Below are 23,257 nucleotides of genomic sequence, written 5' to 3'. Positions count from 1 at the left end.
AAGCACTCACCCTAGGATGCCCTTTTAATATTCAGTAATTATTATTGATCAATATTTATCTTTAGCAGGAACCAACTTTTTTTTCTTCTTCTTTAAGACAGGGTCTTACTCTGTTGCCCAGGCTGGAGTACAGTGGCTCAGTCATAGCTCACTAGTCTTAAACTCCTCGGCTCAAGTGATCTCCCTGCCTCAGGCTCCCAAACAGCTGGGACTACAGGCATTAGCTACCACATCTGGCTAATTTTCTTTTTAACTTTGTTTTTAGTTGAGATGGGGTCTCACTATGTTGCCCAGGATGATCTTAAACTCCTGGCCTCAAGCAATCCTCTCACTTCCCAAAGTGCTGGGATGATAGGTGTGAGCCACCACCCCCGGCAGGAACCAGATCTTAATCCCCTCAAATCTCACCCTTCCAAATCAGAAGCAGAAAAAAAAAAAAAAAAAACTAATTTTAAAATCAAAAAAAAAAAAAAAAAAACTAATTTTAAAATCTCCTGCCCAATTAGTTATTGGTATTATATTAGTTAGAATCTTACCAAACCAGGAATAGAAAGAATTCTCTATTCTAGTAACAATATTAAAAATTGTTATTTTTTGTTGTTGTTAAAATATATAAATAACTTAAATAGCCAGGCTCAAGGACTCTAGCATCCAACTGCCTGAGAACTGGCTCCACCACATACCAGCTTATATGACCTTGACAATGTCGGATAAATATAAATGGGCCAAAAGAAAGGAATGATTTCATACTTGCTGTCTTGCTGGTGCCAGAGTATCTTTCTTCCTAAATGGCACTTTCTCAGTCATAGGCTTCTTTTGCACTGCTTTTGTTTTTGCCACGGCTAACGTCTCGTCTTTGAAGCTTGCACTTTGGTCTAGGATAAATGGTCCTTCTTCCGGAAGGATATCCACATCTAATACATCAAGCTCACTCTGCAACCTCTGGGTCTCCGGAAGCTCCATTTCAGGCTGATACTGACCTACATGGAGATTTTTGAAGAACAAACTAAGGAAAATGCTATTCAAATCAAATTGCTGAGAATGATTATCTATACACAGATAAGCTCCAAATATCTATCCTAGCCCTGCTGAGAAGCGGATATTTTGAACATTGTTCCTCCTCCTGTGAATATTATTCAGGTTTATAAGTAGAAACCTAGGTGTCACAGTTGACTCCCTGAATCTTCGCTCTCATATTTACTCATTTACTTGGTCCCTTTGATCCTAATTCTAAAATAGCGCTTACATTTATTCCTGTCCTTCCTTCCCTTTTGCTATTACCCAAGGTCAGGCTTGCCATATCTTGTGACTAAAATAATAGTGTCTCCTAACTGACCCCCTGTTTATCTTCACACTGTCTCCTGGCTACCAAAATTTTTCTTCTCAAATGTAATATTTAAATGTCACTTATATACTCAAAACCTTCAACGGCTCCTAATTTGATAGAGAATAAAGTCTGAACTCCATACAAGACATTCAACCTGCAATGGAAAAGGAAGCTGTCTTTATCTGAAGATGAGACAACATAGAAAATCAAAGAGACTCCACAGACAAACTATTATAGCTGAGAAGAGGGGTCAGCAAGGTTTCTGGACATAAGAAGATGAACACATAAAATCAGTATTATCTCCACATTATCAAAATAACTAATAGAAAATATAAGAGAAAAAAATCTCATTAACATTGACAACAGAAACTATAAGGCATGTTGGAAGAAATCTAATGAAAGAAGCATAAGGCTTTTACATAAAAATTTACAAGGTAAAGGACATGAAAGAAAATCTAAATACATTGTTTTCACGAATGAACAGACTGTAATGATGTCAGTTCTCCCCCTCCCCAAGTAATCCATAATTTCAAATGCATATTCAATTAAATCTCTAACAGATTTTTTTTCATGGATCTAAACAAGTTGATCCTAAAATTCATACAAAGTATAAAATCCCAATAGCCCAAATAATTTTGAAGACTAGTCAACAAAGTGGGGAGTGGGTGGAGGCAGGAATCTTACTCTTGCAAAGACAAAGTCTTAGTGAGAAAGCATTAAAGGCAGTGTGGGAGTGATGCAAACACAGGCAGAAATCCATGAAACATGATGGATGTGACAAAGGCAGCATGATAATTCAGTGAGTAGGAACTGGATTGTTCAAAAAACAGTGCGAAGATTACTAGTATCCATAGAGAAAAAAATAAAACAGGATCCTTGTCTCACAATTGAACACTTAAATTCTAAATGGAATGAAGACCTAAATGTGGAAAGAAAACCCTAAAGCTTTAATTATAAAATACAGGAGACTATTAGTATGACACAGGGGCAGAAGAGACTTTCTTAAGCTCAAATATAATACTGACATTTTTTTTTTTTTTTTTTTTTTTTTTTTTGAGACGGAGTTTCCCTCTTGTTACCCAAGCTGGAGTGCAATGGCACAATCTCAGCTCACCACAACCTCCGCCTCCTGGGTTCAGGCAATTCTCCTGCCTCAGCCTCCTGAGTAGCTGGGATTACAGGCACGCACCACCATGCCCAGCTAATTTTTTGTAGTTTTAGTAGAGACGGGGTTTCACCATGTTGACCAGGATGGTCTCGATCTCTTGACCTCGTGATCCACCCGCTTCGGCCTCCCACAGTGCTAGGATTACAGGCTTGAGCCACCGCGCCCGGCAATACTGACATATTTGAACTTAATTGGACTAAACTACAACTTCCATCTGACAAAAAGACATCCTTAAAGTCCATAGGCAAGCCAAAGTATGGAAGTAGATCTCTACAATGCATATAATCAACATAGGATGAGTATCTAGACTACATAAAGAACACCTACAAAACTATAAGACAAATAAACAATCCAATGGAGAAATAGGCAAAGGAAAGAAACTGGCAATTCAGACAGAAAATCTGAATTGTCAATAAAAATATGAAAAGATGACTGAATTCACCTAAAATAAAAAATATTCAAACAATGACATGTCATTTTAAATCCATCAAAAGATGTGGAAAAACAAGTATTCTCACAGACTATTAGCGTGGCAGTAAATTCCCCAGCTGCTTTGGAAAGCAACCTGATTGCTCTAGTACAGTTGAAGATTTACATACACTGCAACCAAGCCATTTCAATCCTGGGTATATACTAAGCCTAGAGGAACTCTCTTATGTGCACAGAGGAAGCCAGGAACACAGATATTCACTTCATCATTGTTTATAAAAGCAAAAAACCGGGAACAACCAGAATGTCCATCAATAAGAGCTGAAAAATAAATTATGGTATATTCATATAAGAGAAACCTATACAGCCGTAAAATTAATAAATGAGAATTCATGCATCAACATGAGAAAACCTTACAAACATAAGTGGGGGGTAAGCAAACTGCAAAATGATGCATATTATAAGATATTTACATAAAACAATACTATACATGGTTTATGGACAGACATACAAGCAGTACAAATATAAAAACAACAGGTCTAGAATATAATAACAATAGTAACTTCTAGTGAGGGAAGAAAGAGAATGGAATGAGGGGAAAAATACAAAAGGGACCTCAACTGTACTGTCATCCCATTTCTCTTTCCCCAGTTTCAGTTATCCTTCAGCAGCTCTGGGTCCAAAAATATTCAATGGGAAATTCCAGAAATAAACAATTCGTAAGTTTCATTCTTTTTTACTTTTTATTTTTGAGATGGAGTCTCACCCTGTTGCCCAGGCTGTGCAGTGGCATGATCTTGGCTCACTGCAACCTCTGCCTCCCGGGTTCAAGAAATTCTCCTGTCTCAGCCTCCCAAGTAGCTGGGACAATAGGCATGTACCAACACACCCGGCTAATTTCTGTGTTTTTAGTAAAGACGGGGTTTCACCATGTTGGCCGGGCTGGTCTCAAACTCCTGATGGCAAGTGATCCACCCGCCTCAGCCTCCCAAAGTGCTGGAATTATAGGTGTGTACCACCATGCCTGGCTTTTGCATTTTTAGTAGAGATGGGGTTTCACCAAGTCGGTCAGGCTGGTCTCGAACTCCTGACTTCATGATCTGCCCACCTCAGCCTCCCAAAGTGCTGGGATTACAGTGCGAGCCACCATACCCAGCCCATAACTTTTAAACTGTGTATCCACGCTGTTGATGGTCTCTGCCTGCTAGTCACCTAGTAGCTGTCTCGGTGATCAGATCAACTGTCCCGTATTGCAGTGCTTGTGTTCCAGTAACCCTTATTTGACTTCATAATGGCCCCAAAGAGCAACTATAGTGATGCTGGCAATTCAGATACACTGAAGAAGCTGGAAAATGTGCCCTTTAAGTGAAAAAGTAAAAGTTCTCCACTTAATAAGAGAAAAAAAATCATATGATGATATTACTAATTCTAGTAAGACTGAATCTTCTATTCATGAAATTGTGAAGAAGGAAAAAGAAATTCAAAGCTAGTTTTGTTGTCAAATCTCCAGCTGAAAAATTATGGCCACAGTTCATGATAAATGCTTAGTTAGGATGGAAAAGGAATTAAACTCATGGCTGGAAGACATGAACAGAAATGTGTTCCAAATGACGGCAAATCTTCAGTGTTAGGTATACACTGGGAGCTTTGAAATGTATCCCCTGTGGATATGAGGGACTACAGGTTTAGCATCCTGAATCCCAAAAATCCAAAATCCAAAATGCTCCAAAATTGGAAACTTGGGAGTGCCAACAAAATGCTCCCAGGAAATGTTCATTGGAGCCTTTTGGATTTCAAATTTTTGGATTTGGGATGCTCAATCGGTAGGTGTAATATAAATATTCCAAAATCCAGAAAAAGTTTAAACCCAAAGCACTTCTGATTCCAAGGATTTTAAATAAGGGATACTACTCAACCTGTGCTGTATTTTATTTCTATAAAAAAAAATCTGAAGAAAGCAAAAATGTTAAAATTTATTAAATCTAAGTAATGGATATACAATATTATTCTTTTTAGTCCTTTCTGTATATTTTAAATATTTCATAATCAAAGGAAAACTACATTTGGACTACTTTACTAGTGAGTCAAGGGTCAGATATCCTGGCACTGCATCCTCTTTAATTAGGTACTTTTCAAAGCTATAGAAGTTACACAGCAAGGAAATATAAATCAGAAGGGAAGAATGGTAAAACTAAATCCTTGGTCTGTAATTTATTTAATTCCCAAGTTTATATATATCCAAGCAACTCTGACTGTAGGTCCTGATACCTTTCCAGTTGTGATTTGCCTACTGTAGGTCCTGCCCTTCCAGTTATGATTTGCATAGGTCAGCATGTAAATGCAGCATAGGTTTCAGGAGTGAGTTTGAGGACACTGCTGATAGTGGGAATGAAGCCACCATCTTCATAGCTGACAAGTTACACTAATGCAATCAACCACTGCAAGAATAGTTCAGAAGCTACAAAGAAACTGTCCCAGCCAACTATTATGTAAATCACAGGACAGCTGATCAAATCAGGCTCAAGCATATATCCCAAATGAAGAGTGCATACGGAGGGTTTTCCATAGGGTAAAGTGATTTCCTAGGGTATTTTTTCAGGGGTGGGTGGGGAAGAGGAGACCTTAGGAAATCAGAATGGAAAAACTGGGTAGAGCGATACCTAAAACAGAAACAGGAAAATGTAACCTGAAATCCAGATCATAAGGACAAGAAAAAAACAACAAATATAAAATAAGACTAAGAAGATTACCACAATCTTAGGTATTTTACTTAAGGTCCCAAGGAGTAGCAAAGCCAAGTCTTCTGACTTTCGGTCCCAGGCGAGGCCCATTCATCCTGCCCTGTCAGGGACTGTAGAGCTGTTCCCCATAAATACATTTCCTAGACAGCTGAAGTTTACTTCTCTATGACCTCAAAAAACTCCTTTTAAAACAGCCACCAAATATTTGTTTGCTTAGTTAGAATATGCCTAACATAATCTAGCCTTTTCTTAACAACTTGGCGCTATTACTAAGAACCAAAAATGCCACCTTACATTTTCACAGCATTTAGCAATTAGATAATTTACCACTTACAACAACTAAGTCAGTCACAAAACACAAAGACTATCCTTCCCATTTTATAAATGAAAAAATTAAGATTCAGGCCAGGTGCAGTGGCTCACACCCATAATCCCAGCACTTCGGAAGGCTGAGGCAGGTGGATCACCTGAGGTCAGGAGTTTGAGACCAGCCTAACCAACATGGTAAAATCCCATCTCTACTAGAAATACAAAAAATTTGCTGGGCAGGGTGGCACACACCTGTAATCCCAGCTACTTGGGAGGCTGAGGCAGGAGAACTGCTTCAGCCTGGGAGGTGGAGGTTGTTGTTGAGCCAAGATCATGCCATTGCACTCCAGCCTGGGCGACAGAGCAAGACTCCGTCTAAAAAAAAAAAAAAATTAAGATTCAGACAGATTAAGTCAACTCAGATTTACAAACTGGCAGAGCTGTGACTGGAATCTAGGAATTCTTGGTCCAAGTTTTCTCCTTCTGCCTCCCAGCTTTCCTACATTTGTTCCTGTAACGAGTTTTAGGTCAGCAGATTTTCCAGCTTCTTTCTGAAACTGGTCTCTATTTTTCACTAGTCAGCTGATGGGCACCTCAAATCTTCTAACTCATTTAGCTAATACTTCTCTGTGTGAAGGCCTGGAATGTTCTCTCCATTTCCACCAGTCTATCAAAATGAGCTCCCTAGCACCCAGGATTCAAGTTACTGTGATTTGCTGCTCAGAAATCTTTTCTTACTCAATTACACTTCTTCACAGGTCTTTCAACAAGCACTTAAGTGCCTAACTATATGGCAGATGCTGGGCTTGGCATAGAGAATACAAGGACAAATAAATCTGACACCCACCCTCAAGGGAAAGGCTGGCAAATGCAGCCTTCCTAATTAGAGGGAAGATACTATATTAGTTCTACCTGCCTGCCAGTGAAGGAAAGAGAACATCCCACTAAAGTGAGTAAATACCTAATGGAAATGAATTAATTGGATTTTTGTTGTAATACAATAAAAAACATATATTTGGTCTCTAGCCCAGCTTCTGGCACAGAGCTCCTAAAACTACTCTAATTTCCTGAGCATTAGGGGTGCTAGGTTCATCTTTTTTCCTAATATTTGGTCTTTAACCCCACTGCCTGACACAGAGCTCTTATCCCTTGGAATTTCCTGGCTAAGGAAACTTTTTTTTTTCCTCTAATGAGGTGACTCTTGGAGGACTTCTGGATGGGAGCTGGTCACCAGAAAGAACATGCAATGACTGGAAGCTTGGAATTGACGGTTCCATCCTCCATCCTCCAGGTAGCAGAGAGGGGCTGGAGATTGAGTTAATAATCGATCATGCCTATGTGATGAAGCCTCTGTAAAAATCCCTGAACTACAGGGTTTGAAGAGCTCCCAGGATGGTAAACATGGGGAGGTTCCTGGAGGGGAGCTTCCATGCCCCTTTCACATGTTATACTTTGGCCTATACACCTCTTCCATCTGTGTCCTCTATAAATACCCTTTATGATAAATGGGTAAACATAAGTAAAGTGTTTCTCTAAGTTCTATGAGCCACCCTAGCAAACCCCAGGAGTGGGTCAAAGGAATCCCAATTTTATAGCCTGTCAATCAGAAGTATAGGTCACAACCTGAAACTTGGGATTGGTGCCTAAAGTTGGGGTGTCTTATAGGACTGAAACTTAACCAATGGTATCTGACTCCAATTCCAGGTAGATGGTGTCAGAATTGAGTTGAATTACAGGATACCCAGTTGGTGTCCCCTGGATAATTGTTTAGTGTGGCAAAAAACATCCACACATTTGGTGTCAGAGTTGAAGTACTGAGAGTCTTAAGTATGTAGGAAAACAGTCCTGTCTCTTACAGTTACGCTTGTGATAGAAGTCGCACACTAAACTATTAAGGTTCCACAGAAGAGTGGCAGATTGAGAGATAAATCAGCTGAATTCTGGACTGATAGATATATAACTTTCAAATCAATGAGGAAAAAATGAAATAAAATCTTGATTAATGTAGTAACTTACAACAAAGAAAAAAACTTTGGCAAATGAAAATCAAAATAAGGTAGAACAAAGTTCAAATATGTCATTAATCTCATTAAATATAAGTAGATTAAATATAGAACTCTAAAACAGTTAAAAACGCCAATAACAGGCCAGGCAAGGAGGTTCACGCCTATAATCCCAACGCTTTGGGAGGCCAAAGCAGGTAGATCACTCGAGGTCAGGAGTTCAAGACCAGCCTGGCCAAGATGGTAAAACCTCATCTCTATAAAAATACAAAAATTTGCCAGGTGTGGTGGCACATGCCTGTAATCCCAGCTACTCAGGAGGCTGATGCAGGAGGACCACTTGAACCTGGGAGGCAGAGGATACAGTAAGCCAAGATCGTACCACTGCACTCCAGCCTGGGCAACAGAGCAAGACTCTGTTTAAAAAAAAAAAAAAAAAATCAGAATAATCTGGGGAAGATGAAGAAGATAAAGACTGGAAGGGGTGATTCAAAGGGGAATTTCTTAGATGCTGGTAATGTTCTATTCCTTGAATTGGATAGTAGTTATAGAGACGTTTTTGTTTTCTGGTAATTAATTGAGCTATAAATCTATATTTTGTGTACTTTTCTATCTTTATGTTCTACCCTTTTTTTTTTTTTTTTTTTTTAAATCAGGGGCTCACTCGGTCACCCAGGCTGGAGTGCAGTGGTGCAATTTCAGCTCACTGCAACCTCCATCTCTTAGGCTCAAGTGATCCTCCTGCCTCAGCCTTCCAAGTAGCTGGGATCACAGATGTGAGCCACTACTCCTGTCTGTTTTTGCATTTTTTGTAGAGACAGGGTCTACTTACATTGCCCAGGCTGGTCTCAAACTCCTGGGCTCAAGCAATCCACCTGCCTTGGCCTCTCTAAGTGCTAGGTGTGACCCATGGCACCCAGCTTGTATGTTCTACTTTAATTAAAAAAAAAAAAAAAAAAGTTTACTGGATTTGTCCATATTTATTTATAGATAATCTCATCTAGCTAGAGAAATACAAGAGTTAAGTAACCAAGCCCCATATTTCATCAAATCTAAAACATCAATTATAAGACACATCAGTAGTTTATACATCAACAGGAATTTAAAAATGTTTAAAATGTTTACAATGTTAAAATTTTACAATTAACTACAAGTTATCATCAACTAATAATGATTTCAGAAGCATTCAAATGTGTACCTCAGACCAACAAAATGTAGTATCATAACATATACATCCATAAGCAAAATACTTAGAACCCAGCAGGGAGATGGATAAAGAATATGAACAGGCAAATTACAGAAAAGGAGATAACATGGCTAAGGAGCATGTGAAAGAAACGATAACCCTCACCAGGAATCAGGAAATGCAATATGAAACAAGAAGATGCCACTGTCCACTGAGACTGGAAAATTTTTAAAACTTTATTATATAATGTACTTGGTGAAGATGTGGGGAAATATATACTGATGTCACTGCTAGTCAAGACATAAATGTGTGCCCACTTTAAAGGGGCAAGTTGGCAGTATCTGTTTAAATGTGCATACTGTATCGCCTAACAATTCTACTTCTTGGAATAACAAACGTTTATTTAACTATCTGAGAAAAAAAAATATATATATATATNTGACGGGTGCAGCAAACCACAATGGCACATGTATTCCTGTGTGAAAAACCTGCAAGTTCTGCACATGTATCCCAGAACTTAAAGTGCAATCATTAAAATAAAATAAACTTTTTTTTAAAGTAGGGTTCTAGCTTCCAGCTCTAAGGGAATTTGCCTTGGGTAGCCCAAACACTACGACGTAGCAAAAGGAAATGTTACTCTCAACCTTCCTCTATATATAGAATATTACAGCCTCTAACCTAAGGAAGCATCTTGGTTGCTGTTTACTAATCCTAGTTAAAGTTCATCTATTGTGGGCTAGGTCCTAAATCCTGACCTTCCCGAGTGCAGTAACTGTTATAGCCCAGATAACTTTAATGAATAAAATATCCTGCAATAAAAACTTTAAGAGACATACCAGCAAGAAGCTTCTTTGCCACAGGAGGGCGACTTGTTTCCTGTGGAAATGTGTTCTTTGCTGTGAAGGGTCTCCTCTCGCCCCTTGGTGATGTACTTGGCCATCTCTCTAAGGTCTTTTGGCTACCAATAGGAAATCTGCTCCACACTTCACTGAAACATTTTTTCATCTTTTTTGGTGACAGTTTCTTTTCCAAGAGAGACTCCAAAGCCTGCCATGAAACAGTCAATTATTTTTAGTTTATCTCACAAAAGTATACTTTTAATCCCAAACTGAAAGTAAGGACTCCAGAGAAATGTGTTATTAAATGGCTATCTCTGACAGTTAACAAAATCTTAATTTTAAAATGTCATTATTTAGGATATCTAATTAATTAGTATCAACAATATCTGTGAGTTCTTTCAGATGTGTAGCTCACTAAAGCCAACAGCAAAGAGAGAACGAATATGACTACTTTTAAAGGCATCCAAATCTTAAAGGATCATCATTTTAGAAATTATATTCTTCAGAATATTATCCTATCTGCTTCAAAAGCATTTTAATCATCAACAAAAATCTCATAAACTCAAATAGTCTTTGAAGTGGGCAAACATCCTATATTTAACATACATTTTCATGAACTAAAGGACACTTAGTAGGTCCAGTGGCTTTGGTCACTTGTCCAACACAACAAGAGTAGAAGATCTGTGTCTCACCTTCCTAAAAATGGCATTTTCTCTAATAAGTTCCCACCCATTCATTACTGGGAAGTCAGCGCCCAGTCTCCACCTGGTCGATACAGATTAAGGACAACTGCACACAGTCAGGAAGGTTTTGTTCAGAGAATAGTAACATAGTAAGAAAATGCGCTGTGAAATGGTGTAAGGTCACAACAGGAAAGACAACACGTCTTGCATTTTGAAAAGTAGGGGAGATAAACATTCTGTTTAAGTAACATGTTGGGCCAGGCACAGTGGCTCACACCTATAATCCCAGCACTTTGGGTGGCCGAGGCAGGTGAATCACAAGGTCAGCCAATATGGTGAAACCCCGTCTCTACTAAAAATACAAAAATTAGCCAGGTTCAGTGGCAGGCACCTGTAATCCCAGCTACTCGGGAGGCTGAAGCAGGAGAATCACTGGAACTTGGGAGGCGGAGGTTACAGTGAGCTGAGATTGCACCACTGCACCCCAGTGTGGGTGATAGAGTGAGACTCCATCTCAAAAAAAAAGAAAGAAAGAAAGAAAGAAACCTGATGTTAGAGGTACTCTTACTCAAGCTCAAAATGTGGGAGAGGGCCTAGACAGCCTCTTCAGATCCCTTCTAGGATTACGAAGATGTATACTCTAAATGAAGTTATTTCGGCCCATAAATGCTTCTTATGGATAAGTTAAAAAAGCATCACATGACTTGATATGCTGCCTAAAATTCTGAGGTCTGCATTTGACAATAGCATTCCTCACTGTGAGTTCTACATATACGAATGTAACCAATGAAAATCACAGACACATTTGCTTGATAATGAACCTATGAAGGCAGAAGGGGCCTTAAAGACCTCCAAGACCTAGTTAATGGTGGCAGAACTGGAGTGTCATTAATCTAGAATTCTTCTACAGCTAACAGCTTACTATGCCATACTAACATAAAGATCACCTTTCTATTTGCGGATGAAAATGTGTGGCATAGGGGAACTAATACTAGCATGGGAGTCAGAAGATAGAATTTGATCTCTAGCTCCCAAGAAAATAACTGTCATCTCTCCTACTTTTGCTTTTTCTAAAAAAATCTTAATCTGTACAACAGTAGTAAAACCAATTTCAAAGCATACTGCCACAGAAAGGTTCAAATGGCATAATTACATAGTAACACCATGCAAACTTCAGAGAACTATAAAATTAATGGCATATTGCTATTGTTGTCTTTGTCACCAATGAAAACTAAGAACATTATCCATTCCTGTCTAATACATGCCAGCTGAGATTTCTACAAGTCTCTAGCTATATCACCAGATTTGAGGCTCTGATTCCACATACTGTATCTTTCAGTGTTTCTTCTTTTCAAAAATCCATCTAAATTAAACACTGATATTCTAATTTAAGAATGTTTTTCTGGTTTCCTTTTCTACATTTTTTTCTTAAATGGCATGGGCCAGGGAATAGGACATTCTGTTTAGTTAATGAGCCTGGTTAAAGTTGTTACATGTTTTATACTCAAGTCACCAATTTTCAAAGTAGTGAAATACGATAATATAGGCTAGAACGTAAAAATAACAAAATAAAAATGAAGTGATCCTTGGGCCCTCTGCAAAGCTTTAATTCACTAGGTAACAGCTTTATCTTGTGTTCTCCATAAATCCTAATGAAACTAGGTAATAGTAAGCATTACTTGCAATACACCCCTAACAAAAACTGTAATCAATTCCATACCTCAATTTGTTGCAGAATGTCTATAACCACATCAGGAACAGAAGGGTCTGCATCCAGTTTGGCAGAACAAAGTGAAAGCTGGCGAATAAGGCTGCCCAGTTCCCTGCACCGAGCAGGAAGGGGGTGCTCCCCTCGGTCAGTAAACTGAGTGACGAACATGTGTAAGGCCCGAATGGCTCCTCGATGGGCAGCTGCCAGCCTAGACATTGCCCATGACTGGTAACAAACAAGATGGAGAAATTATTTCCACACTCAGAACTTCCTAACATTCACCCAGCTTCTAACAATATTTATAGCCTATCTTCTTTCTGTATAAAATGCTCTCTACAGTGAAAACCTTTTCATAGTAAAGGGAGTTGTAAAGTTTAAAGTTTTCTAGTGACGGTGTTTTCCCTACTCCTCCCAATTTCTTATATCAGCAGCAACAACAAAAATCTATTTTTTAGAACTTGTTCCTTGGAAGGCAACCATATTCAGAATATTTAAGGTGCTCACTCCCTCATGAACAGGTTTCCATAAGTACTGAAAATAACATTAGTGCAGAGGGCCTTATACAATACTAAGAAAACATTGGGAAATGTGATTTTTAAATAAGAATTGATCATAATTTAATTGCAGCATACCTTCTTAGTGTGTTTAATTTTATGTGGACTCAATTTATCCAACTCTTCCTGGATTTCTTTTACCTGTTTTATAAAAAGGGGAAAGAAGAAACTTCATACCTTTCCACTGATCTTTTTTGTAAAAAAGGATACAGTGATGTATCTAAAACATAACCATTATTAATTCAAGTCACTTAAAAATGAAAAAAGGCACCCAAAATACAGTTACTGGTTTCCAGTTCATGGTGGTGACTAGGCAGTGTTCACCTTCCATCCCTTGGTCCCCAGTGTAATAGGAATTTAGCATGAAGGAGTGAAGGTGGAGGTGACTCTAGAAATGGAGGCAGGCCGGATCATGAAGTCTTACATGCCATGCTGAAGAGTTTAGCTTTCATCCTCTAAGTTACAGAGAGCCACTAAAGTCTTTTCAGCAGAGGTCTGACAAGAGTCATGTTTTAGAGCAATCTCTACAGCAGCAGCATAGAATAAGAACTGAAATAGAACCCAAAAGAATACAGTGGAAAATCTAACTCAGGTATTTTCTTAAAAATGAAAAATACAGTTTTTGGTTCAAGCAGTAAGGCTAACATGTGACTTCAGTGACCAGAAATGAATAAATGGCTTGCCAACGTATAAGGCATTAAAATCAAAGCAAACACTTCTTAAAAATCCATCACAATGTAAAGAATATAAATGCCTGTGGATCAGCCACTAAAGGTGTCCTGGAAGACACTTAGCATGAACTCTACTCTTTGCTGTAAAGAATAATCGAATTAATAAGGAATAATCAAATTATTTACTATCTACAAGCTTCTAATATTATAAACATGAAATACATGGGAAACTAACAAGGTCTCTTTCCTCTAGCACTAGGGTCCATAGCTAGGACCAAGGGTTCAGGGTAACTGATCCCACCTGACTTCCTATACAAAAACATGTGCTATATAATGTATAAGCACCTTGGGGATGGGGAGGAGTGGCTTTTAATAGATTTTCAAAAGTCTATGACCTCAAAAAATCAAGAACCTCTGTTTAAGAAGTTTGGCCACACACACACACACACAGAGGCAGATTACAACAAGAATGTGAATTATTTACCCATGTGTTCAGGAAATTGAGCCTCACAAATCTGTCAGAACTCCTATGGGATACTCTAGCGCTAAACTGTCTGAGACAAAAGGAAAACTGAAACTCTCTAAGGAAGCAGTACACAAGGCTGACTGCACTACTTCTCCCTGAACTTTTCACACCTGCTGCTGGAGGACGTAGAGCATTCGGGCAGAGCGAACAGCTTGCTCCTGTCTCCTGATACGGACTCGACGTTCTTCATCTGGATCCAAAGCTTCTTCTAGTCTATCTGAAAATATTAATAGTTTTCCCCAAAAGTGGATTATAAACCTTATAATAAAGCTTATAGAAGTTGATTACTTACAAAAATAATGAAGTTGAAGATCTCTGGTTTTATTAAGAAAAAAAATGAGGCTATCATAACAGAAAATTTCATTTTTCATCAGCTAAGAACCAGCAGTAAGTGGACCTGTGTACTGGCTGAGAGATGGAAGAGACATGAAGACATTTACTCCATCAAGCTCCCCTACAGCCAGAATTCCCACTGGACTGCGATTTCATTGTGAGGCATCTCTTACTATTTTAGAATTCCTTATATTGAGCCAGAATCTGTTATTCTTGCTATTTTTTCAAAAACTCCTTATTGGCCTATTTTTATGTTTAGCAAGATTAGCTTTACAATGTAAAGAAGGTATTAATAAATGCCTGTTTATCAGCCACTCAGTATGTCTTGAAAGACACTTAACACGCTCTTTACTCTTTGCTGTTTAACAGAGAATAATCAAATGTTTAATTCAAAAGAGAAATCCCGGCCAGGCACGGTGGCTCACACCTACAATCCCAGCATTTTGGGAGGCCGAGACGGGCAGATCTCCTGAGGTGAGGAATTTGAAACCAGCCCAGCCAACATGGTAAAACCCTGTCTCCACTAAAAATACAAAAATTAACCAGGCGTGGTGGTATGCACCTGTAATCCCAGCTACTCAGGAGGCTGAGGAAGGAGAACTGCTTGAACCCAGCAGGCAGAGGTTGCAGTGAGCTGAGATTGTGTCACTACACTCCAGCCTGGACGACCAAGTGAGACTGACTTTGTCTTAAAAAAAAAAAAAAAAAAAAAAAAAAAAAAAAAAAAAAAAAAAAAAAAAAAAAAAAAAAAAAAAAAAAAAAAGAGAGAGAGATATTAAGATAGCAGCTTATCTTAATCTTTTTTTTTCTTTTCCTTTCTGAGGCAGAGTCTCACACTGTCACCAGTCTCATACTGCAACCTCCACCTCCGGGTCAAGTGATTCTCATGCCCCAGCCTCCTGAGTAGCTCAGACTACAGGTCCACACCACCACTCCCAGCTACTTTTTGTATTTTTAGTAGAGACAGGGTTTTTCACCATGTTGGCCAGGCTGGTCTCAAACTCCTAGCCTCAAGTGATCTGCCCACCTCAGTCTCCCAAAGTGCTGGGATTACAGGAGTAAGCCACCATGCCCAGCCTTAATCTTGAATTCAAACGACAAATCCTTTCTCTAACATATTAAGATAGCAAGTCTCAAAATTATTTGAGTGTCTAGAGTCTTCATGTATTTCTCAGGAAGCATCCCCTTGTACACACTGGTGCTCTACATCTTCGAGAGATTGGTTCAAAGAAACTGTTTCTGGAAAATTGCCTAAAGGAGATACAATTTATCTATTCCTTCCAGGACCTGGTTTTCAAATACACTTACACAAACAAATTCTTATACAAAACTTCAATATATTCCAATTGTCAAAGAAAAGACAATCTTTAATTAGTAAAAGTATATTTTATAAGTTCAAATTTTTAATATTTACTCTTTAAAACATCAAACAGGCTGATGAAGTGATACCCCGTCTCAAAAAAATAAAAAATAAATAAAAAAGGATGATATGGGAGTTAAAAAAGGAAACATCAAACAATGCAAAGAGCGTAAGCCTGTTTGGAAGAAAGCAGAAATCTGCAGTCAGGAGATGTACATACAGACGCAGTCTCATGAGAGCCTATATGTCTAATTATTTTCATCTCTTGTTTGGGCTGCATGGTAGGGAGAAAATCTGGATTCCTATATTTATATGAACAGGAATGGGACAGGCTTAGGTGGCAGGTTTTGAAGGCTCATTGCAGATGACTCTGATGCAGCACTTGTGTCAGTCTACAAAGCAGCATTTGGGAAGCACAAATGGGTGCTTCAGGGTTACTTGAAAGAGGGTTTGCAGCAAGGGGCTACGCAAACTATTATTAGTCCATGAAAGGTAAGGACAGAAATTTAAACTATACATTTATGTATTTCCATACCAGTTTGCCACTACTGTGACATTTTCATTACAGTTCACAAGGTATTGACTTGTGACAGATTGAAAATCTTTGTAAATAAAATAAACCAACCCAGTCCTTCCTCATGGAGACTTTGAAAGCTCTATTCTAACAGTTCCCCCGTATTAGGCCAGATCACCAGAGCAGTGGACCTCACGGCTTCATTCCCCTGGTAGCAGGGCTTCTATTCAAAGTATGTGGGGAGTCATGCCACAGGCTGACACTAAGTCGTGTCAGAAGAAACAAGCCACAACATTTCTGTTACTTTTATACTGAAACATTTTTGAATTGTTCATTATATAACACATTCTTTAAGAAGACCCACAGGAGAAATTTCTTTCTGGCCTTAATATGTGGAATAATTGTTTTCCTTATGCAATAGTTTTTTTCTGTCTTAGACTTTGTAAATTCTCCAGGTGATTGAAGCTCCCTTTTTAGCTGGCTTCTAGAAGCTCAGAAGCAAATTTGTGAGTCATCCCTAGTAAATGTTTTTCCTTTCTTATTTTTTCCTCTGCCACAATATACTCATGCACATTTTTGTTTTATCTTGTTCAATCACAGGTATTTCTTAAGGTACCTTAAATTCTTTACATAAGATGCACATATGCACATATGCATATATTAAATTGAAAATACAAAAAATAATTCTAGGCTGTGTAGTATCCTAGTGTAACAGTTTCTTTTGATGCTCAACTCTGTAACCCTTGCTGTCTGAAAGCTGGGCTTGATTTCCTACTTGTTAGTACAGTAACCCCAAATTCTCCAGTGGAACCAGTCTTCTCCTCAGCAGGGAAATGCAAGGGCCCTGAGAACACTGCAGAACTGTAGAAAAACATATATGATGATTATACTCCTTCTTTTCTACCCTGTGGTCAAACATTTTACACATATACCCACAACTTCCCTTGTCATTGGTGTATACTTACCTAAATACTGCCCAAGGGAGAATGGGTTTTATCTATAACATATATACATTACGCTTTTTTTTTGAGCAAATTAAAAAAATTATTTTCCCAGAAGAGGGAAAACATGATAGGATAATTTGCACTCAGGAGCCAGAAGACCTCAGGTTCAGACAACATTAATGCCACTTCCTAGGCTGGGCCCTCAGGCAGTGCACATTCCAAGGGCAGCCACAGTGAGGAAGTTCCTTCATGTCCCTCTGCTGGAAAGAGGAGCTGGGGCAAGACACGGGTCAAACTCCAAGCCTGTCTTGTCCTGAGTGCTCACACTCCAGTGAACCAACACACAAAGGAAGGAATGAAATTGCTGTAGGGGCTGGGAGTCCTGAAGGAATGCATTTAAACTATCTCACACTCACAGCCTTAGGTCAAAGCAAAGAATCAAATTTTTCTCACCTTTTTTAGTTACCTCTTCAATTTTGTGGATACAACTGCTCAATTCTTTCTGGAGTCGCTGGACTTCTAGCAGGCTTTTCTGTTCACTGATGTTTTTGTGGTCACCTATCCTGGGATGAGGCTGAAGTCCCGGATCATGGGTGGGTGGTGAATTTGGCATGGTAAGATCTAGATCTGACTGGCCTGGATGAGATGAGTAAAGGTATACTTTGGCGCCTGAGCTGGAGATTTCTACTTTGGATGGCTGGTGGCTGCACTGACAGACTGCTTGACTCTTTGGTTCCTTCCTTTCCACCCTGTGGTCAGGTATTTTACACTTAGTATGTCCACACTTCTGAGAGCTTTGAGGCTGACTTCTGAGATGATGTTCTTTCATGTGTTCTTCGAATTGTCTTCGTTTCACATCTCTTCTGGCCAGGTGGACGGCATAGCTAAGTCTCTCTTCTGATATGACGGAAAATGAAACAGAACTGCCTAGGTCAGGACCAACTCTACAATCTGCGTCTTTACAATGGTATGATTCATTGTACAAGTGCTTCAGTTTTTCAATTCTAATGGCATGTGGGCAAGAATATCGGATTGCCAAGTTGCTTGAATGGGTAGGAACATTCCTATTAAACTGCAGCTGGTTCTTTAAAAAGCAAATACAAGTAAGCAGACATTAGAAAAATTACCTATTGCACAATTGGTACATGTCTATAATCAAATTTCTAAAATTTCGCCCACCAGATCGTTAGCGCTAAGAAGTATTTTTCTGGCCGGGCGCGGTGGCTCAAGCCTGTAATCCTAGCACTTTGGGAGGCCGAGGCGGGTGGATCACGAGGTCAAGAGATCGAGACCATCCTGGTCAACATGGTGAAACCCCGTCTCTACTAAAAATACAAAAAATTAGCTGGGCATGGTGGCACATGCCTGTAATCCCAGCTACTCAGGAGGCTGGGGCAGGAGAATTGCCTGAACCCGGGAGGTGGAGGCTGCGGTGAGCCGAGTTCGCGCCATTGCACTCCAGCCTGGGTAACAAGAGCGAAACTCCGTCTCAAAAAAGAAAAAAAAAAAAAAAAAAGAAGTATTTTTCTGTTTTATTGATAGACACCACCACTCTCCTACACCCTTGGGTTCATCGCATAGCCCTGGTTCTATTCTGCAATCATCCAGTCCCATACTATTATCCTTCTGTGTACTAATGTCATACTGGGAACCACCTCTAAAAGTCAACCCAGAAAGATTCAAGTGACAACTGCTAAGTCCTTCAATTTCCCAGTTACGGACTTCTGTCCTATTTCAAAATGCCAGGCTCCAGCAAGTGGCCAATATAACCCATTGGAGCTTTCTTAAAATTTGCTCCAGGGATAGTATCACATAGCACACCAGACCCAAGCCGTCTAATAATACTTCTTCAGGTCTTCCTGAGACTTCATCTGGTGGCTGGATCCATCTTTTATCCTGCCCCTAAGAGGATCTTGCTCAAAACAGTCCACTTATGCTTTCTTACACAGGCTCAAGTTTTGGTCAGTTTTCCTCATAATAAATAACAAGTTTGTTTTGTTTTGCACTTAAACATAAGCATGTTTCCATATTCCTACAGTTCTTATTTTTCATGGTTGCATTTTCCAAAATCCGATGAATGGTCTTTTCATGCTTAACTATAACCTTATTAATAAACATTTAGATTGTACCAGTTTTTCCACTAATAGAAATATTACCTCAATTAATATCTCCATACATTTAGTTTTTTAACCTTTTAAAATTATTTCCTTAGGCTAAATGGTCTGTTCTAGGATTATCAGGTTAAAGGAAAGAAACAAATTTACGGCTTTCAATATGTACCCTCCTTAGGCCTTCCAGAATGAATCTGTCAAAGACAGGTAAATAACCTGAGGAGGATCCATGCCTACAAATTAAATGAACCAAATCCTGTGATGCCTTTACCTGGAGATGGCCTCCCCAGCTCTCACAATGAATGTGTTTACATAATCACATGCATCAGGAGTCACTTAAAAATAATCCACAGTGATAAAACTTCAGGAAAGTATTCTGGATTTTTAAAAAGTAGTTAAAAACCTCACTAAAGAAAAAACAAATAGATATCACCTGACAAGTACACAGACTAATGAACAGTGTTTGGAAAAAAGTTTTCTTCCAAAATTAAAAATAATCTAAAATATCTCAAGGATTTGACAGAAGTACTAGAAAAAAAAATATGAGTGAATTTCACTTTAAGCTAGGTATAGGGAAAGGCTTTCTAACTGACACAAAATCCATATGCAATAAAAGAAAAAAGTCAAAAGAACAGAAAACCTGTAAGAAAATACTTGCTAATACAAAGGGTTTCTATACATTGACTTTTTTTTTTAAACTAAGGTATAGGCCTGGTGCAGTGGCTCATGCCTATAATCCCAGCATTTTGGGAGACTGAGGCGGGTGGATCATTTGAAGTCAGGAGTTTGAGACCAACTTGGCCAACACAGTTAAATCCCATCTCTACTAAAAAAAAAAAAAAAAAATACAAATTAAAAAAGGTCCTTAATACATAAAAAGATGTTCAATCTCATAACACAAATTAAAAATACACGGAAATACCATCTCCTATCCAACTGATTAGCAAACATTTCAAAGTACAGCGATACATGTTGTTGGTAAGGCTGTGGGAAACAGGCACCCTCATAGAAGAGGTGCTGGTGGTAATGTAAATTGACAAAATTCTTATGGAGGGAATTTGGCAATATCTAACAGAAACACACGCATTCATCGGTTTTTTTTTTTTTTTTAATTAAAAAGCTTTACAGCAGGAAAGAAAGAAAAGACACTTGAAAGAGACCCAAGCAGGCAACTTGATGGACAAGTGTGGCATTTACCTTTTGACCCAGGAGTCTCACTTCTAGGAATTTACCCTGCAGATACACCTCCCACAATACACATGTACAGAGTTACTCAATGCCGTGTTGTAATTGTAAATTATTGGAATCAATCATAAGTGCCCATGGAGGAGAGTAGCTGAATTAACAATGGTCTATCCACACAATAGAGTAAAACAAAGACGTAAAAAAAAAATGAAGATCTCTGTGGCATTTCTATGAATTGATGTGGAGAGATTTATTTATAATACACTACCCTTCACATAAAAAAAGATAAGAAAATATATATGCATCTGAATCACTTGCACAAAAAGAAATAGAAAACAAAAATCAGAGACTAATGAGATTAGTTATCTACGGGAACAGGTAAGAATAGGATGGAAAAGCAAGAGGGAATGGAGTAGCAGATAACTTTTCTGAATACACCTTTTTGTATTTGGAACCATGTTAATGTTTCACATATACACAAGAGACAGGAAGAAGGAAATAAAAGAAATAAATGAATGGAGAAAGAGGGAAAGGAAGAAAAAAAAATCCATAAGAATAGTGGAAAACCCTCAAATAAATACCAACAGACATCAATAAACCAAGCTGAATCTCAAATAAATAATATAACCACACTAAAAAATGAAGATGAAACAACTTAACCCCAGTAACTTTTGAACATAGCATTTGGCCTATACGCCCTCCGACTAAAGATAAATGTACTCTAAACAATTACTGAACTCTAATTTGCAGGCTTCTTTTTTCACAGAGACGGATTACAATTCTGAAACTACTTTTTGTACATCCTAGGATTGAGCAAAAAAGTAAATGTATTGTGAATAACGAGAGCCAGCGTTCATGCTCTTGGACAAGGGAGTTAGAAATATGGAGTGTTGCATTTGAATTGGGGATTACCTGTGTGAACTCATGAATTTTAGTACAGACATACAGGCAGACAGACACAGACAGAGATATATAGAAGGAAGAGAAGAGAAAAAAAAAAGAAAGATGAGAAAGTGCAGAGAGATAGATATATGTGAGTGTGGATGTGCATTTATGAAGGAGCGTACATGTGTGTATATGCACACAAGTATACGTCTATTTCCTAGTTCTGTCCTCTGAGAAGGCCTAGAAACAGTGACACAAGGAGTACATCCAGCCCCAGATATTGATTTTCTAAATTTCATTCTCCACTGAAGAATCAAAGTGTCCTTGGATAAATGGTTAATTCCAGAGCTACGACAAGGAAAAGACAAGCTGAGCCTGGAGTATCTTTATATTTTTATTTATTATTATTTTTTTTTTGAGATGGAGTCACCCAAGCTGGAGAGCAGTAGCACAATCTCGGCTCACTGCAACCTCTGCCTCCAGGGCTCAAGCGGTTCTCCTGCCTCAGCCTCCTGAGTAGCAGAGACTACAGGTGCACATCACCATGTTCAGCTAATATTTTTGTATTTTTTAGTAGAGATGGGGTTTCACCATGTTGGCCAGGCTGGCCTTGATCTCCTGACCTCAAATGATTCTCCTGCCTTGGCCTCCCAAATTGCTGCAATTACAGGCACATGCCACCACGCCCAGATAATTTTTGTATTTTTAGTGGAGACAGGGTTTCACCATGTTGGCCAGGATGGTCTTCATCTCTTGACCTCGTGATCCGCCTGCCTCGGCTTCCGAAAGTGCTGGGATTACAGGCGTGAGCCACCATGCCAGGCCTTGGAGTGTTTTTTAATACCATAAAGTGGTCAAAGACTGATGAGATCATGTCAAAGAGACACTGGGGCCAACTCGAAGTCGCTCTCACTGGCTAAATCAAAAACCATTTGAACATCAAAATAAATATCTGCGTATCAAAATAAATAATGGTAATTAAAATAATAACGAGTCTGTGCTGAACTAAATACATAAGTTCTAGGAAAAGAAGGGAAAGTTCTTCCTTAACAGTAGCAAGGCAACTAGTAAATGTAGAAGGAAGGGTAAAATTAGAAATCCCTCTTAGCCAAACATCATAATAAAATTTTGATTCAGGCAGAAATGCTCAAAGTAGTTGGTGAAAGTTTGAGGTGTTAAAAAGACATTAACATAGTCTCAAAGACAAATAGTTACAAAAACCAAAGGAGTAACTTTACAGTGAAAAAACTAGGCAGATACCACCTTAATCAAATGATGAAAGTCAACACTGTCAGTGCTGGGACTAAATTGGCAGCAGGTGCCTCCCGATACAGTGCACTGAGAAGCACTCAGTATCATTCAGTGGTTCTCCTGCCAAAAGTTCATTACCTGAACATAATTGTAAGAAGATACCAGGCAAATCTAAATTGAGAGAAAATCCACAAATAACTGGCCTATATTCTTAAAAAAATCAATGTAACAAAATATAAAAACAGACTCAGAAATCATTCAGATTAAAGGAGGCTGAAGAGACATGCCAGTGTAATGCATCTTATGATCTCGGATTTTCTTTTGCTATAAAGGACATTACAGGGACAACTAACAAAATCTCAGTAAGGTCTGTAGATTATATGATAGTAGTAACTTAATGTTAATTTCCTGATTCTGAAAACTGTACTATGGCTATGTAACAGAATCCTTTATTTTTAGAAAAAAAATACTTAGAGGTAAAAGGGCATTGTGTCTGCAATTTACTCTTAAATGGTTTAGAAAATACT

The 23,257-nt window shown here is 38.6% G+C and overlaps 1 protein-coding gene across 9 annotated transcripts in view; it reads right to left on the bottom strand.

Annotated features, from left to right (window-relative positions):
- KIAA0753 (KIAA0753 ortholog) overlaps window positions 1-23,257 on the bottom strand; it is a 63,318-nt gene that overhangs the window by 33,050 nt on the left and 7,011 nt on the right. For 6 of the 9 annotated variants that reach the window (XR_001828208.2, XM_017538853.2, XM_017538856.2 and 3 more), the window contains exons 3-8: window positions 17,752-18,382; window positions 14,258-14,364; window positions 13,029-13,091; window positions 12,406-12,621; window positions 10,000-10,210; window positions 751-980 (exon numbers count right to left, since the gene is read on the bottom strand). Coding sequence is in view for 8 of the 9 variants with exons in the window: in XM_017538853.2 (XP_017394342.1) it covers window positions 751-980; window positions 10,000-10,210; window positions 12,406-12,621; window positions 13,029-13,091; window positions 14,258-14,364; window positions 17,752-18,382 (1,458 nt within the window). In the remaining variant the exon portion in view is untranslated. Of the gene's footprint in view, window positions 1-750; window positions 981-9,999; window positions 10,211-12,405; window positions 12,622-13,028; window positions 13,092-14,257; window positions 14,365-17,751; window positions 18,383-23,257 lie in introns of those variants that run through there. The other 3 variants (XM_017538855.2, XM_017538857.2, XM_017538858.2) reach the window with 3 other exon arrangements.

This window comes from Cebus imitator, unplaced genomic scaffold (genome assembly GCF_001604975.1).
Source record: "Cebus imitator isolate Cc_AM_T3 unplaced genomic scaffold, Cebus_imitator-1.0 Scaffold115, whole genome shotgun sequence".
In the NCBI taxonomy this organism is placed as follows: domain Eukaryota; kingdom Metazoa; phylum Chordata; class Mammalia; order Primates; family Cebidae; genus Cebus; species Cebus imitator.
This window is presented reverse-complemented; position numbering and strand designations above follow the sequence as displayed.